This window comes from Marmota marmota, unplaced genomic scaffold, assembly GCF_001458135.2.
Source record: "Marmota marmota marmota unplaced genomic scaffold, marMar, whole genome shotgun sequence".
In the NCBI taxonomy this organism is placed as follows: Eukaryota; Metazoa; Chordata; class Mammalia; order Rodentia; family Sciuridae; genus Marmota; species Marmota marmota.
In genome coordinates, this window is record NW_026000136.1 from 5,371,922 (window position 1) to 5,386,887 (window position 14,966).

At 50.7% G+C, this 14,966-nt stretch overlaps 1 protein-coding gene across 1 annotated transcript in view; it reads left to right on the forward strand.

The window, feature by feature from the left end:
• Positions 1-14,966, forward strand: part of LOC107155897 (Grid2 interacting protein) — a 34,778-nt gene that overhangs the window by 286 nt on the left and 19,526 nt on the right. The window contains 2 exon segments of the mRNA XM_015501921.2: positions 6,602-6,756; positions 14,865-14,963. Coding sequence (XP_015357407.1) covers positions 6,602-6,756; positions 14,865-14,963 — 254 coding nt within the window.

The following is a 14,966-nucleotide window of genomic DNA, read 5'->3' on the forward strand; positions in this document are numbered from 1 at the left end:
CTGAACTCCTGGGCCTGGAGGGGGCGGTGCTAGAAATGTGGGCGGGGGCGGGGCGCTGTACGGGGAGGGGGCGCTTGCAGAGGAAATTTAGAGAGGCAGGTTTACCATAAATAGAATGATGGTCAAGACTGAGGGGTCTGTACCTAATTTTGTAACTTTGTTCACTTGTTGTATGGGAATCATTTATCTTTTTTTATTGAGGTACTGTAGGTGTAAAGAGCCATATATAGATATCTATCTATCTATATCTATCTCACACATCTACAGACCCTTGTAATCCCCCCCTCATCAAAATGTACAAAAATTGAGATCAGATAATAGAATGCAGGCTGTAGGATAATTCCTTCAACCCAGAAGGCTCCCACCTGACCCTTTCCCTGGCTCTCCTTCCCCTCAGAGGAGCTGCTATTCCACAGCCATCATTATAATCTTGGCTATTTGTGAACTTCATATAATGGAATTATTCAGCAGGTACTGTTCAGTGCCGGCTTCTGTTGCTCAACATTGTATCTGTGACTTTCATTCACACTTGGGTGGCAGAAGATCTTTTTATTGTTGGTGTTTTTAAAAATAGCTCCCCCTGACTTTGCACAGCAGGCAGGATGGCTGGTTGGCTGCAGGACTCCCCCACCCCAACCTTCCAAAGGCATTTCCTGCCAGACTTTAGCACAATAGGCTCTGACAGGTCACAGGTGGGGAGTTTGAGTGACTCTGAAGACTGAGAGTTGGGAACCTGGAATGATCAAAGCCATAAAAGGAGCCCAGTCCTGAATTACTTGCAGGAAACAGGGAGTGGCCAAAAAAGAGAGAGGGAGGCATGTCTCAGAGACCCAGGGCTGAGAAATGGAGGACAGATCGGCAGGGTCTCAGTACAGCAATACCCTCAGGCCATCCACATTCATATGGCTGTTCTCCAGGACTTTTAGTAATGGTCCTTGTTTAGCTAAGGCTCCAGCAGAATAAAGAGTGAATTTAAGTGTGACCAGGAAATAATCTGGAGTTGGGACATTCCACTACCACCCCCACCTGAAGCTTAGATCCCACCTGGATGCCAAGCTTGCAAACTTACTTACTGGAACAAGTTACTTACTGCTTATTTACTGGAACATCTGAGTTCATGGATTTGTTCTCCATGGAAGAGGAATTGTTCAGTCCTGCCCTTGGCATGGCCTGGCTGAAGGTTTAGGGGGCCCAGGAAATCTGGAAATCCTGTTAGAGCTTGACTGTTGCAAAAATGGTTCCCAGTTCCACTCCCTAAGTATCACATTCCCTCGCCCTTACACACACACACACACACACACACACACACACAGAAGCCTTCTCCAGCCTTCAAGCTTGGTCCAGTCCTCCCTACTTCTACACTGACCCCCCACCTCCAGGAGTCTTTTCATTATCATGTACCCTGGCATGAACCCTGCCTGGGCCCTTCAACCTCTGCCATCTTGACTCTCTGGGCTGGTGGTATAGCTCAATAATTAAAGCATGTACTTAGCATGCATGAGGCTATGGGTTCCATCCCAAGCACCACAAAAAAAATTTTTATTTAAGTTGTGGTTTTCTTCCTATACCCAGGGTGAATTCTGCTGCTTTAACAAACAAAATTAGCATCTTGGTACCTTTGCACTATAGTTTGCTCTACCCACACAAAGTCCTCTAAGGGTTCAGGCAACTTTCCAGAGTAGCTGATGTCCCCATCTCAGTGTGAAGCTTTTTTAGATTCCTCCATCTCAGTGTGAAGCTTCAAGTTTCCTTGTGGAAGCTGAAACATGCATGGGAAATTGTGCCTTGGCTCTTAGAACTGCACGGTCTATCAATACTCATTGGCCAGAATTGGTTACACTGGTGCTCCTCAAGGATGCTGGGAAATGTAGTCTTTTTTTTTTTAATTTTTTATTGTGGGTTGTTCAAAACATTACAAATTTCTTGACATATCATATTCCACACTTTGATTCAAGTGGGTTATGAACTCCCACCTTCACCCCATACACAGATTGCAGAATCACATCAGTTACACATCCATTGATTTACATATTGCCATACTAGTGTCTGTTGTGATCCGCTGCCTTTCCCATCCTCCACCCTCCCCCCTCCCCACCTCTCCCCTCCCCTCCCCTCCTCTCTCTCTACCTCCTCCACTGTATAACCCTGAGGGTCTCCTTCCATTACCATGCAATTTCCCTTCTCTCTCCCTTTCCCTCCCACCTCTCATCCCTGTTAAATGTTAATCTTCTTCTCCTGCTCTTCGTCCCTACTCTGAATGGAGCCACCATTTGACCCAGCCATTCCCCTTCTTGGTCTATTCCCTAAAGACCTAAAAAGAGCATGCTACAGGGACACTGCTACATTGATGTTCATAGCAGCAGAGTTCACAATAGCAAGACAGTGGAACCAACCTAGATGCCCTTCAATAGACGAATGGATAAAAAAAATGTGGCATTTATACACAATGGAGTATTACTCTGCATTAAAAAATGACAAAATCATAGAATTTACAGGGAAATGGATGGCATTAGAGCAGATTATGCTAAGTGAAGCTAGCCAATCCCTAAAAAACAAATGCCAAATGTCTTCTTTGATATAAAGAGAAATGTAGTCTTTTATGTGTCCAGGAAGAGGGGGAAGATCTAGAAAAATTGATAAAAATTAGTAATGTCTGCAACAATCCCAGATGGCCTGTCAGAGAACAAAGTCCTGTCCCAAACACCACTTAATTCCTGCAGGGTTAGAAGGGGACAGACTCAGAGCCCCAGCAGGGTACAGTGGATATACAGATCTGGCCAGGAAGCAGGGCTGGCTAAAGTGGAATCTGTCATGCTGCCAGGCCAGCTAGAGTGGGTTTTCTGGCAAAAAAAAAAAAATGGGGGGGAGCCCTAACTATGAGTTGTGGATCATAGTTAGGGCTCCCCGCAAATCCTCACAAGCGAAGCGTATCCCCCCCCCCCAAAAAAAAGACTGCCTTCCGAAGATGAAGGGCCTCTGCAGAGCCTCCGCCAGTTCTCAATAACCAGCCCCCTGGGTGCTCTTCAGCACTCTGCCTGCCCCAGTTTTTCCTCCTTGAAGTAGCTGATATTTAATAGAAAATCCATTAGTGTCCCGTGATGGTGTCTCATGCTTAGATGTAGGTTGAGAACATCTGGGTAATAACTGACACCAAAACTGCACTATGGCACAGGCCCCAGGAGGGGGGGAGTTATTTTTTCCTCTTTCTTACATAAAATACCTTTGCAGCTAGCCATGTTCTCCTTTGAATTGAAGCTGCTTCTAACTTTGATTTCAAACCAGTAACCTCCCCAGCAGGGCTAGTGCATGGGAGGTGGGTGCCTGGTGCTGTAGGTGCCCTATCCACAGGTCAGCTGAGGACCTGCAGGAAATGCAAAGCATTGCTGCTTTTTGGTTCAGTTCCATGAACATGCACTTGTGCCTTCTCTGTGCCAGGCCCTGTGCTTACAGGCTGTACAAAAGTCAGAAAGAGGGTTAACTTCATATGGCTGGTTGGCTGTGGGGAGTGGGGAGTGGGGAGACAGACAGCGACATGCACAGACTTGTGGTGTGAATTTGCTAGGATTCAGACAAACACGGAAAGTAGCTTCTGCTTGGATCCCTGAAAGACCACTGTTAATACCTACTCATCATCTCTAGTGTCAGGCTTTGGAAAGCCTGTCTTAATCCCTTGGTGTAACCATTTAGGAAGCAGTCAGATATATAAGTTCAAGAGCAAGCCCTAGGTGGAAGATCAAGATATCATTTACCACCTGGGGTCCTTAACCAGAGCACAATCATGGAGTCAGGGGCAGACTATGGTGGTTACAGGTGGTGATATGGAAATAGAATATATAGACAGCTCTGGGCTAGACAAAGGAAAAGAATGATTGAGTTGTGAGACCAAGGATGAATTCATTCATTCATTCATAGTTTTGGGCAGACTTGAACATTTATATAAGCTGTGGGGAAGGAGGCAGTAGAGATGCCAAAACCATGCATTTAGCTGTCATTGACTCTCAATTGTGCAGGACAGGGGAAGCAGCCATCACCTAGACAGACAAGGAGCCTAAACTAGCATTCCTGCAGGGAAGAGACAATAAGCAATTGGAGAAATCAATACACAAGTGATTCCAGATAATGATAATGAAGTGAGGAAATAGAGTGAGGAGAGAGAGTGATAGAGGTCACTTTGATGGGGCAGTTAGGAAAGGCTCACTGAGAGGGGGACTTTTGAGTTGGAAGATGAATGACAAGCAGATCACAGGAAGAGAGGGTGGGAATATGGGGGCAGTGAGGTGTCAGTGGCCTGGTAGGTTGGCTTTTATCAAGAAGGAAGTTCTTAATCTCATAGTGGAGGGTTCAAGGGAAGGATGATGGGTCTGTTGGGAAGTTGGAAGGTGCATGTAGGGAGGTGGTACTGACAACCCCCATTCAGGCTGAGATTGCATCATGAGCCCCTGAGAGAGAGATGCATGGCTTGCTCAGTCACCCAGCCTTCCTACCTGCTTCAAGATCAGCTCAAGATGTCAGTACCCCAGAGACATACCAAACTCTCCACTAACAAGAGAGGGCTCTCATGGAGCATGTACTTTAAATGGGTAAATTGTATGGTATGTGCACAATTTAATGGTTTTTAGTATGTTCACACAGTCATGCAATCATCATAAGAATCAAATTTAGAAAATAGAAAACCTGGCACCCCTTAGCCATCACTCCACATGTCATAGTTTTCAACAAAGATTGAGAGCATCAGTTCATCATTATCACTAGCCAGAGAGTACCACACTGCATCAAATCTAAGGGGTTGGGGATTTAGCTCAGTGGCAGAGTGCTCACCTAGAATGCATGAGATCCTGGGCTCACTCTCAGCACCAAAAAAAAAAAAAAAATCTAAAATTCAATGCACAGTTATTATTTATTTAATACTAAGAAACAAAACTCTCGCTACCTAATATGACACATGCTTCCTTATGACCTTCTTATCACTTAATTTAGTAGTTACCTAAAGAGTTCTGTTAGATTTATTTAGACATTTAGTACCAGCAATGCGTATAACTTAGTGGTAGTAAAAATATGAACACCTACGACTTTCTCACACATGCACAGGAGTAATGACTAGCAATAAGACACATCCTGATTTCGGAGATGTTCAAGTATGAAAAAATTCTCACCCTAGAATCAGTGATACACAATGTTGATAGTATGGAGGGTACTTGACTACAGAATAATGGAAGTTGACTCCATCGACAGGCAGAAAAGAAGTTTATGGGAGTGGCAGTTCATAGGATCAGCTTTGAGCAAGCTTAGAATCAAGAAAGGATTTCCAACCAGGAACACAGCTGTCCTAAAGCACCCTTCAGGAGAATCTGCTCAGGATGCACTGTGGAGCTCTGTTATGCCCTGAACAATCTTTGCATTTCTACATCACTCCTTCAAGAGCCAAAGTCCTGGCCTCCAACCAGCTAAGGAGCCTCTGAGTGGCCAAAGCTACAGCATAACCACCAGGATCTTCTCTCTCACTTAGTTTGGGGTTTCCTCCCTTCTTGGCTGGATAACCAAGAAACTACAAATAAGACCAGGTGTGGTGGCACACGCCTGTAATTCCAGAAGCTCAGGAGGCTCAGGCAGGAAGACTGCAAGTTCAAAGCCAGCCTCAGCAATTTAGTGAAGTCCTAAGCAATTCAGTGAGACCTTGTCTCTAAATAAAATATAAAAAAGGGCTGGGGATGTGACATAGTGGTTAAGCTCCTCTGGGTTCAAACCTGGCACAAAAAAGAAAAGAAAAACTACAAATATCCCCCACATGGATGTGCTGCAGTTATTTAGGCCATATTGTCAGATATTTATATGGTTCCCAACATCTAAGTATGATAGCAGTGAGGAGGTAGACCTCCTCACTCATATATCATCCTGCATTTGTCAGGACATAACTAGGATAGATTCCTAGACATCAGGTCATTGGATAAAAGAATGGGCCTTCAATACACTTAACAAGCTACCTTCCAGAAACATTGTGTGCATTTGCAGGCCCATTTTCCATGGATACGCGCTCCTCTGAATAGATGTGCCTTGGTTAGTATTAGCTGATTTGAGCACAAAGAGAAAGAAAACAAAAGCCCAAAGGGAGAACTGAGGGAGTCAAAATTCAGGGTTAGCAGTATACTCTACTATGTTTTTATGAAGCCAGAATGTTCTCTGTGGGATCTCTCAGCAAACAGCTCAGCGGAAGAGAACATAGTATTATAATAATAGTAACTAGCAATTAGTGAGTGCCTGGCACATTTTTCAGCTCTTGTATTAATTCCTTTGATCCTTAGAATATTCATTAGAATAGTTGTCCCTGGTTTGAACCCTGATCCCATAACCTTGCAACCCACGTTGATTCTATGACCTGTTTTGCCCACAAATTCCTTTTCTGAAGTCACGTTACCTCTATCAGTCTCAGGGTTGTTTTGTTTTGTTTTTAGATGTAGAATGAATATCTAGAGAAAGCTGTAAGGTTTAAAATGATGATATAGGCAAAACTCTCTCCATGTCAGCTACTTTGTGGAAGCAAACTGAGAGAGGAAGACAGAGGTGAGTGATTCTCCCTGGTTCTACCATGGATCCCTTCTTGCAGGTGGATGAAATCTTGGGGGACCAGCTGACTGCCAAGGAGCAGGTGTTTGTGGCTCTGAAGCAATTTGCAGCTGAGCCACTGGTAGATGACCTGGTGTGGGCTCTCACCCTGGCACTGCCCCGGGAGGCCCGTGGGCCACTCCTGGAGAACCTCAGGTGACTCAGTCAGGGGCAGGGTGGGTGGGGAGGGTAATTTTCACTCACACTGTCCTCTTTCCCACCATCATCCTGAGCACCCCACCAGCACAAGTGGCTCTTGCACTTGCCACCAACGCATCTGCAGCCCAGAACAAGGGTAGACTAGTCACCCTGAAAGGCAACCAGAGAAGGTAGCTATTGGCTCTGCTGGATGCCAGGACATCACCTTGTGTGAGTACAGGGACTGCCAACTGCTAGGCTGCTATAGGCCTCAGAGAGGGCCCACCTCCTGATAGAAAGCCACAGATGCCCTGCTCTATCCCAACTCCAGATGGTGGAAATCTCCAACAGGATATTGAGATACTCCCAGTTCTTTACTGAGGCTGAGCAGAGGCACAGTGGGAAGGCAGGAAGCCTTGGACAGTGCTGTGTGGATCTGGACACCCACTCTCAATCTTGCAGATGATGCCTGCTCTCTGCCCTTTGACACCTTTTAATGATGATGATGATGATGGTGTGTTCCAAGGACCTCACCAGGCCCTTGATGGACACTCTTTTGCTGAATTCCCCTGGTGCTATTATTAATCCATTTCACAGAGCCAAACTGAGGCTTAGGGAGATTCAGAGACTGGCCTAAAATCACACAGCAAAATAGTGGGAGTCCCAGGACCCTAAAGCTAGTCTGTTGTGCACTTTCTGCTGTTCTGCTCTGCCGTGGACTCACTGTCTAAATTTGTTTGTCAGGAAAAAAATAAAATAAAATCCTGATGGGTCCTCACCTGGAGTGACCCGAGGTGTCCCATAAATCTCCAGATCCCATCTCTTTGATTGAGGGTCTCACTGCCTGCCCAGGTTGGATCAGGCTCCCTCTGGGGCTTTCCCTATCCGGATCCTGTGGGGGCATTCCCTTCAACTCCCATCTTATTGCCCCCCCCCCCCACCCTCTCCTTCGGGTCTGTGACTGCCCCCAGCCCTCGCGGTTCCAAGGCTCAGCCCGCCCCATCCCTGGCTGCCATTCACCCCGCAGCCTGCCCCTCCCTGTGGGCCTGGCCAATGTCAGGGACCGGGCTGGCCACCCCCCCACCCCCGCCCCCACCAGCCCGGGCGCAGCGTCTCGGCTCTGCAGCAGAGCATAGGAGGCCACCGAAAGAGGCCACCATGAGTTGCCTGGGGTGAGTAAGGGTCCTGCCCCTTGCTGGGAAAATCCAGCGAGAAAAAAAAAAAAAAAAAGTTCTTTCTAGAGCCGAATTTGCCGCGGAGATGATGCACAGGCGCTGAGGGATCCCTGGGGAGGTGACGGATGGGCAGCCCCCCGCCCCGCCCCACCAGGGTTGGGCTGGCCGGGGAGGGCTCAGGCGGCCCGCTGTCCCTAGAGAAGTTGGCACGCTTGTCCCCAGGCTGCCAGCAGCAGGACTCAGCTGGAGGTCCTCTCGGGTCCCCTCATTTCCCTCGGTGCTGCTCGGCTTGAGTCCCCGCAGCTTCTCCTGCTTCTCCCGGGACAGCCCCCGCCCCTGTCTTTCAGGATTGCTGTCCCCCAGCGACCCGCGGCCAGGTAGCAAGTCAGGAAGGCGGGGCGGGGGTGGGGGGCGGTGGCTCTACTTAAATCCCCGGAAGCGGGAAGCCTGGACTCCTGGGATGCCCGGTGCCCAGTAGCATCCTAGGGGCTCCCGGGGCGGATGAAACAGCTGCCTGTATTGTCAGCAGGTGTCAAATGAGACAGGAAAATTGGCGAGGCTGCTGGAGGAGGGGGCGGCACCCAGCTGGGCTCTGCAGGGAGAGGGTTACCCTCTCATTAGGGCTTCAGCCACCGGTCCCCACCCCCACCTCTCCACTAGGGCTTCCAAACACCTCTTTCCCAGGTCTGGCCAGTTGCCACCAGCGTCACCTTTTACTGGAATCTAAGGTGGGTTCTAGGGTCTCTGTGGAGATTCCAGGGCACTGCCTTCCTGGGAGAGCTCAGAGCAGGCAGGAAGGGTCCAGCCACTACCAGCTGTGATTCTGAGGATGGAGTGCCAGCTCAGGGCAGACCATGGCCAACTCATCCATGGGCAATCAGAGCAAGCCCCTCTCTGGAGGTAGCAGGTGTCAGTGCTGTGGCTCAGACAGTGACTAGGGTGGGGTGGGGGAGTTCTGGTGGTGTGTCCTTCGAAGATGGGAGGAGAGTCCCCAAGGAAAATTTGTCAGGAACAGGATGAGGGAGGTGTCACAGTAGCCCTTGGAAGTCGACTGTGCCAGCTATAAACCATCCAGCATAGGATTGGGGGGTGGGGTGCAGGCACAGGGAGACTGGTCCTGCAGGAGAACCCACATCAAGGAGAGTCAAGGCTTAAATAAGAGGTTGAGCTGCTACAGGGTGATGGGTGAAGAAATATATATATTTGCATATGTGTGTGTGTACGTGCCAAGGCTCCACATGGAAACTAGAACCCAAATCAGAGAGGTGTGGCTTCTTGAGGGATGGTCACAATGGCTAAAAGACAAAATTTGGGGAGCAGGAGGAAGAAGCACTGAAACCATAAACCTGGGCCTTCTGGCATAGTAGCTACTAACCACATGTGATTATTTATTTAAATTTTCACTAATATTTGATGCAATTTGAAGTTCAGCTAAGTCTCACTAGCCACATTTCAGGCACTACATATGATAGCTACATATGGCTAGTGACCACCATCTGGGATAATGCTGACATAGAACACATCCAGGCTCCTTTAAAAAGCAGTATTTTGAGGTGCAAGACAGGTCTGTGGCTGCAATGTAAGCCGAAGGAGGCTTCCTTTATAATATCAGTTAATGCTGTGACTCAGAGCCTAATTTGGGTCTATCCCCAGAGGGATCCTAGTCTGATGAAGTGATAAAATGACTTTCTAATTAGGACAGGCCAAGCAGTTTGGAAAGTGTGAGGTGGCCAGGAGGGAACAGGAAGGCAGTCAGTTGGGTGGTCACTAGTGTTTCAGGGAACATTTGAGGAAGGGGGAGAGGTGTGTGTGAGAGTGGGCTGGAGAGGAAAGCAGCTGAGGTAGGGGAAGGAGCTGGAATTTGAAATCAAGACAGACCTGGAACCCCAGGTCCCCTCACTGAGGGTGCAAACTTAAACAGGTTCGTTGACCTTTACAGTTTGTAAAATAGGTCTGGTCAACCCGTGTGTTCCCAGCAGGACTCTTGGTAGGAAACCGTAGAAATGAACCCTGCCAACTGTAGGCAGAAAAGGGATTGGCTGACAATCTGGAGGTGGGAGAGGGACCATCTGCACCCCCTCCACCTCTTCTTCAGTGACAAGTGCTAGGGACACCACAATGTGAAGTTATTGGAAAAATTCTATGAGCTAGTGTAGGTAAAGCGGCAGGCACATAGTATGTGATCAATTAATATTGACTTCCTGGGGGGGTCTCTTTCTTTTTCTTTCATTCTTTTTTTTTTTAACATGATCAGGTTTTTCAAGTATAGCACTATTGACATTTTCTCTGTCATTCTTACAATTTCTTTGTTGTTGGCAGCTGCCTTGTGTGTATCTGATGTTTGGCAGCAGCATCCCCCTAGTTGCCATTTTGTGAAAACCAAAGATATTCCCAGTGTCAAATGGCCCCTGGGGGAGGGGCATCATTGCCCATTTGAGAACTGTTGTCCTAGAATGGTCTTTGGGAACACTCTCTTGCTGAGGCAGGTACTTCAGAGAAGCCCAGCTTCTGTCACTTGTCCTCTAGCCCACCTAAGCTGCCTTGGATTTTTATCAAAAGAACCAGCTGCTGGCCCATCAGGGGCGGTCACTGTGCCTTTATGGACTTGGCCCAGAGGCAGTATGTCTGGAATCCAGCACAAACCTTTGCTCCATGCTTACATCTCTTCTGCCCTTGGCACGGTGGGCAGTTTTCATAGCCTTTGGATGTGCCTGGTTCTGGACCATTGCAGTTGGCACAAAACAACCAGAAATGGCTCTGTCATGATGCCTGCCTGGGGAGGGTGATGGTAGCCATGCGGATGTCAGCAAATGGTGCTGAGAGGGTTACCAAACATTTCTCTCCCTGGCAGGGCTGCGGACAAGGTGTGGGGAGATCATGGCTTGAGGAGTTTGGCTCTGGCTCCTGCTGCTGCTAGGGAGCAGTGCAGCTCTGGGAGGTCATGGCAGGGTGGTGGCCTCACTGGGACCAGGAATGGGGGGTGGGGCATGAGATGTGCTGGGCAGTATGGCCTGATCAGTTCTGCAGGTTCTTTCCTGTGGCAACTGAAGGCCAGCCCCTGGTGAGGTGTTCCTTTGAGGAACACAGAGGTAAAGTCCTGAGTTTCCCTACTCTGCAGTTTGAGCCTATTTGGGTGGTGTCTGTCTCCTGCTGAGTCAATGTCCCCCTTTGAGGTTGTCTCTGAGGAGCCCCCTTGAGGATGGCTTGGACTGGCTCCCTAGAATCTATCATTTCCATCCAAGATCTCAGATCCTGGCCTCTCCAGCGGTCAGGACTCTGAGTCAGTGGGAATGACCATGCAGAGAAGGTCCTTGGCGTCCGCTACTGTTCTGACTTTCAGGGAGTAGCAGGCCTAGAGCCAGGGGAAGAATCCAGACCCTTTTCTGTCACCTTTCTCTCCTCCTCCTTAGCTTTTCTCTCAGCAGGGAACTGTTCTTTCAGGGAGACCTACTTCCTGGGAGACCTACTTCCTGAGCAGTCCCCTCCTCACTTCTACTCACTCACCAAGCTGCAAAATCTTTACCTCCTCTGTGTTTTAGAATCTAGCCTCTTGTGCAATCCAACACCTTCCCCTGGGTCCCCTCCCACTAGCATCCCTCTCCGGATGTACTAAAACTTCTGGCGTTCCTCACCTCCCCTTGAATCCATAAGATCCCACATCTCCCTCCCATTATTCTAGGGGTGCTGTTTCAATTGCTGACCGTGATATTCAAGGCCTCCCTTTCCAGCCTCTTCTCCACCGCAGCTGACCTCTGGGTAGGAGGGAAGGGCTTCTTTTCGCTGGCCAACTCCTGTTGACCCCCGGAGGTCCAGCGCAATGGCCACCACCTCCTGAAAGCCTTCCGTGCTCTACAAAAGGCCGATAGGCTTCCTCTGAGCTGTCGGGTGCAGCTGGTATTGAGGACTGGCCACCGTGCAGGGGGGCAGGGTGCCGCGCCGGAAAGGTCGCAGGCGAAGCTCCTGGGGAGGGAGTAAAGGAGGGAGCCAAGGAGAGGCAGTAGAGCACTCTCGAACCAGCCCCCGGCTCTCACACCCATCCTCCAGCTAACTGGTGGGTCCCCAAGAGGGGAGGAGAGGGGCGGGGCGGGGCGGGGCGACCGAGAGGAGGCGGGCGCCGGGCCGGGGCCCGGACGGCTCCGGAGGGGCCATGCGCGCTCGCCGGGCGGAGGAGCGTGGAGTTGCGGCGCCCTAGCTCGGTCGCGGGCTCCGCCACTCCCTGCCTTTCTGCACCTGCGGCGCCGCCGTCCGGGTTCCAGATGGGGAAGGACCAGGGCTTCTCTCGGCACTTTAGGTAGCTTCCCCACTGCGCCCCGCGCCCTCCCCCCCCCCAACTGTGCGCCCTAGGCGCAGCAAATTCGTCTCGGGCTAGCCTGAAAGTGGGTGGGGCTGGGGCATTGAGGGGCTTCCCTGCCCTGGGTGGGTATCCACCGAGCTCGGGCGGAGTTGGGGGCTGGGGAGGGTGTAAATAAACTGGGAGGGTACTAGAGCGGCGAGGTTTGCGTGTTAGTTACCAAGAATTCGGTATGCAATCCTAGGAGTTGGGGTCGGATAGAAGAGCTAGGATTGGAAAGCCCTCTTTTTTTCTTCCTACACTGGTGGAAGGAACAGGACAGGGAGCCGAGGCTGAGGTCGAGTGCTGTGGGTGAGAATCCAGCGTGCCCTGTCCCGAGTTTGGAAGGCACGACCTCTCAATTATGGCCCGTCCCAAGCTGAAGCTACCCGGATGAACCAGGGCACCCTCACCCCAATCCCCACCACACCAATTCGCTGGCTGTTGATCAAGGGCAAGGTGGAGAAAGCTGGGTCCCGCCAGGGAATGTGGTGGAGAGAGAGGACCCCAGGGAAGCCCCTGGTAGCAGAACTGACCTCGAGTGCTAGGTCATTGTGTGGCTCTCAGGAAGAATCTAGGAACCTCAGAAAGGACTTCTGGCATAGAAGGGACATGGGAATCCTGGATACCTATTGCCAGGCTGTCACAGTCAGAGGGGGGTCAAAAGAGTCAATTCAACTCCACTGCATGTAGCTGTGCTGAGTTGGTCAATTCATAGCAGCCCCAGGGGTGAATGGCCAGAGAGTAGAATGGATGGCCCACACAAGCCATGGAGGGTGTCTGGCTCACCAGGCAGACTTGGCCTCTGGCTCAGCCCCAAGGACATCAAGCAGTGAACTTGTCACTCATCCTTCTTCCACCTGTGCAGTGGGTGACTCAGTCTGATTCCCATAGTATGGAGGAGAGACTTTTCTACTTGCTGCTGGAGAGTGGAGCTGGGCTGGTCACCTGGCCCCTGCCCAGGCTAAACTCAGGAGCTGGGTGTGTAGAGCTGATGCCTTGCAGAGCCTGGGGCTGGAGCTGGACAGTCTCAGGCTTGTCATCCCTCCTTTTCCTGGGCATGAGGCATGAGAACTGGGAGGGTGTGGGGCTTATGCAGGCCAGGCAGATGGAAGTGTCAGGCTCCAGAGACCTTGAGTGACCATCTGAGGAATGAGGCTGGGGCTCCAGATTTCTAAGAATCACTGCTGGTAGGTAGGAAAGGGCTCCCAAAAGAGTTGAGCAGGTCATTCATTCTGGCCTCCTGGTCATCTGGAATATGCAGACCTGGAGCAGAGCTCGCTGGGGGACAGGGCCAGCTTACCCCCTCCCAGAGGATTTACTCCTCTTCCCTCCCACTAGGCAGCCTATTCTGCTTGACTGGCCTTATTAGTCCTGCCCACAGAGGCCAGGGGAACTGTGTGAGTGCCACAGAGCAACCTCAGAGGGCGTTCTTTCAGCTAGCTGCAAGCCAGTGTTCCCCTGTCTCGCAGCTCTCCATTATTCCCTTGGCACTGGCTTCTGATACAAAGAACAGGGAAGGGAGCCTTGGGATACAGCCAGGGAGGCCTTGCTGGTGTCAGAAGCCCCACCACAGTGCTGAGGCTTCCAAGGCTAGGTTGATTCCAGCCTTGCCTAGGGCCAGCTGTGTAACCCCCGGAAGTCACAGATCCTCTCTGTGCCTCAAAATCCTCTGCAGCCAGTTGCAAAGTCCACCAGGATGTTAGCTCCTTTGTTACTTGGAGATGTGATTAAATCTTTGCAGCCCCTCTGGGTCCTGAGTCCCTCCTAAATGTTGAGCTCATAGCTAAGCTACAGACCCAGCCCTCAGAGAACTGCCAGCCTCACAAGAGGAGAACCATGGGGGCCAAGGACTCATCCAGGGTGCATGGGGGTCGTGCTTTCTCCACCCTACATTTCCAGGGTGACTCCTTGGAAAGCAGCAGCCACAGGCCTTTCAGCTTTGAGCCTTAGTACCTAGCCAGCACAGATGGCAGGGACTCATTGAATACATGTAGGATTAAATTGAAGGGAGACCAGTGTTGGGTGTGGAAGGGCGAACCCAGTTTAGAAAGCAAACAGAGGGGACCAGGCAGTGGCAACAATCTGGATAAAAGCTTAGAGGTGGGAATAAATGTGGCATATGTAGTGGTCCTGGTGAATTCTGAGTCAGCAGCTGGAGAGCAGGGCTGGACAGAGAAACAAGCAGGAAGACTGGAGGTGTCCTGAAGGTTGGGAGAAGTGGCCACTGCTCTTTTTCCAGCAGAGACACAGAGAAACAAGTAGTGGAGAGGTTGGGGGTATCTGGCAGGGGCGTGGCCTGGAAGGTCCAAGGGCATGAGATGAAGGAGTTGGGGAGACACCGGAGATGGACGAAGCATGCTAACTCCGCAGAGGTCAGAGTAATGAAGGACAGTGAACAAGACTTTCCATAGGTGGAGCGAGCAGGACGCCACCCTCCAGGTGTGGCCCAGGATGAGTGGGAGCCTAAGTCTAGGCACAGAGCGGGAGACTGGAGATTCCACCTCCATCCCGAGGGAGGGGCAGGAGAGCTGAGGGTGGCATCTACCGGGGAACACCTTTGGGCCGCCATCGGGACGCGGTCAGGGGGTGCACCCCGACTCTGCATTCCTCACCCGCAGGATCTTCATCCCCAAGAAGCACCGAGCGCGCTTCGACGAGGTGGTGTCACAGGGCCTGCTGGGCAAGTTGTGCCGCGCCCGGCGGGCGCAGGGCGCGCAGCG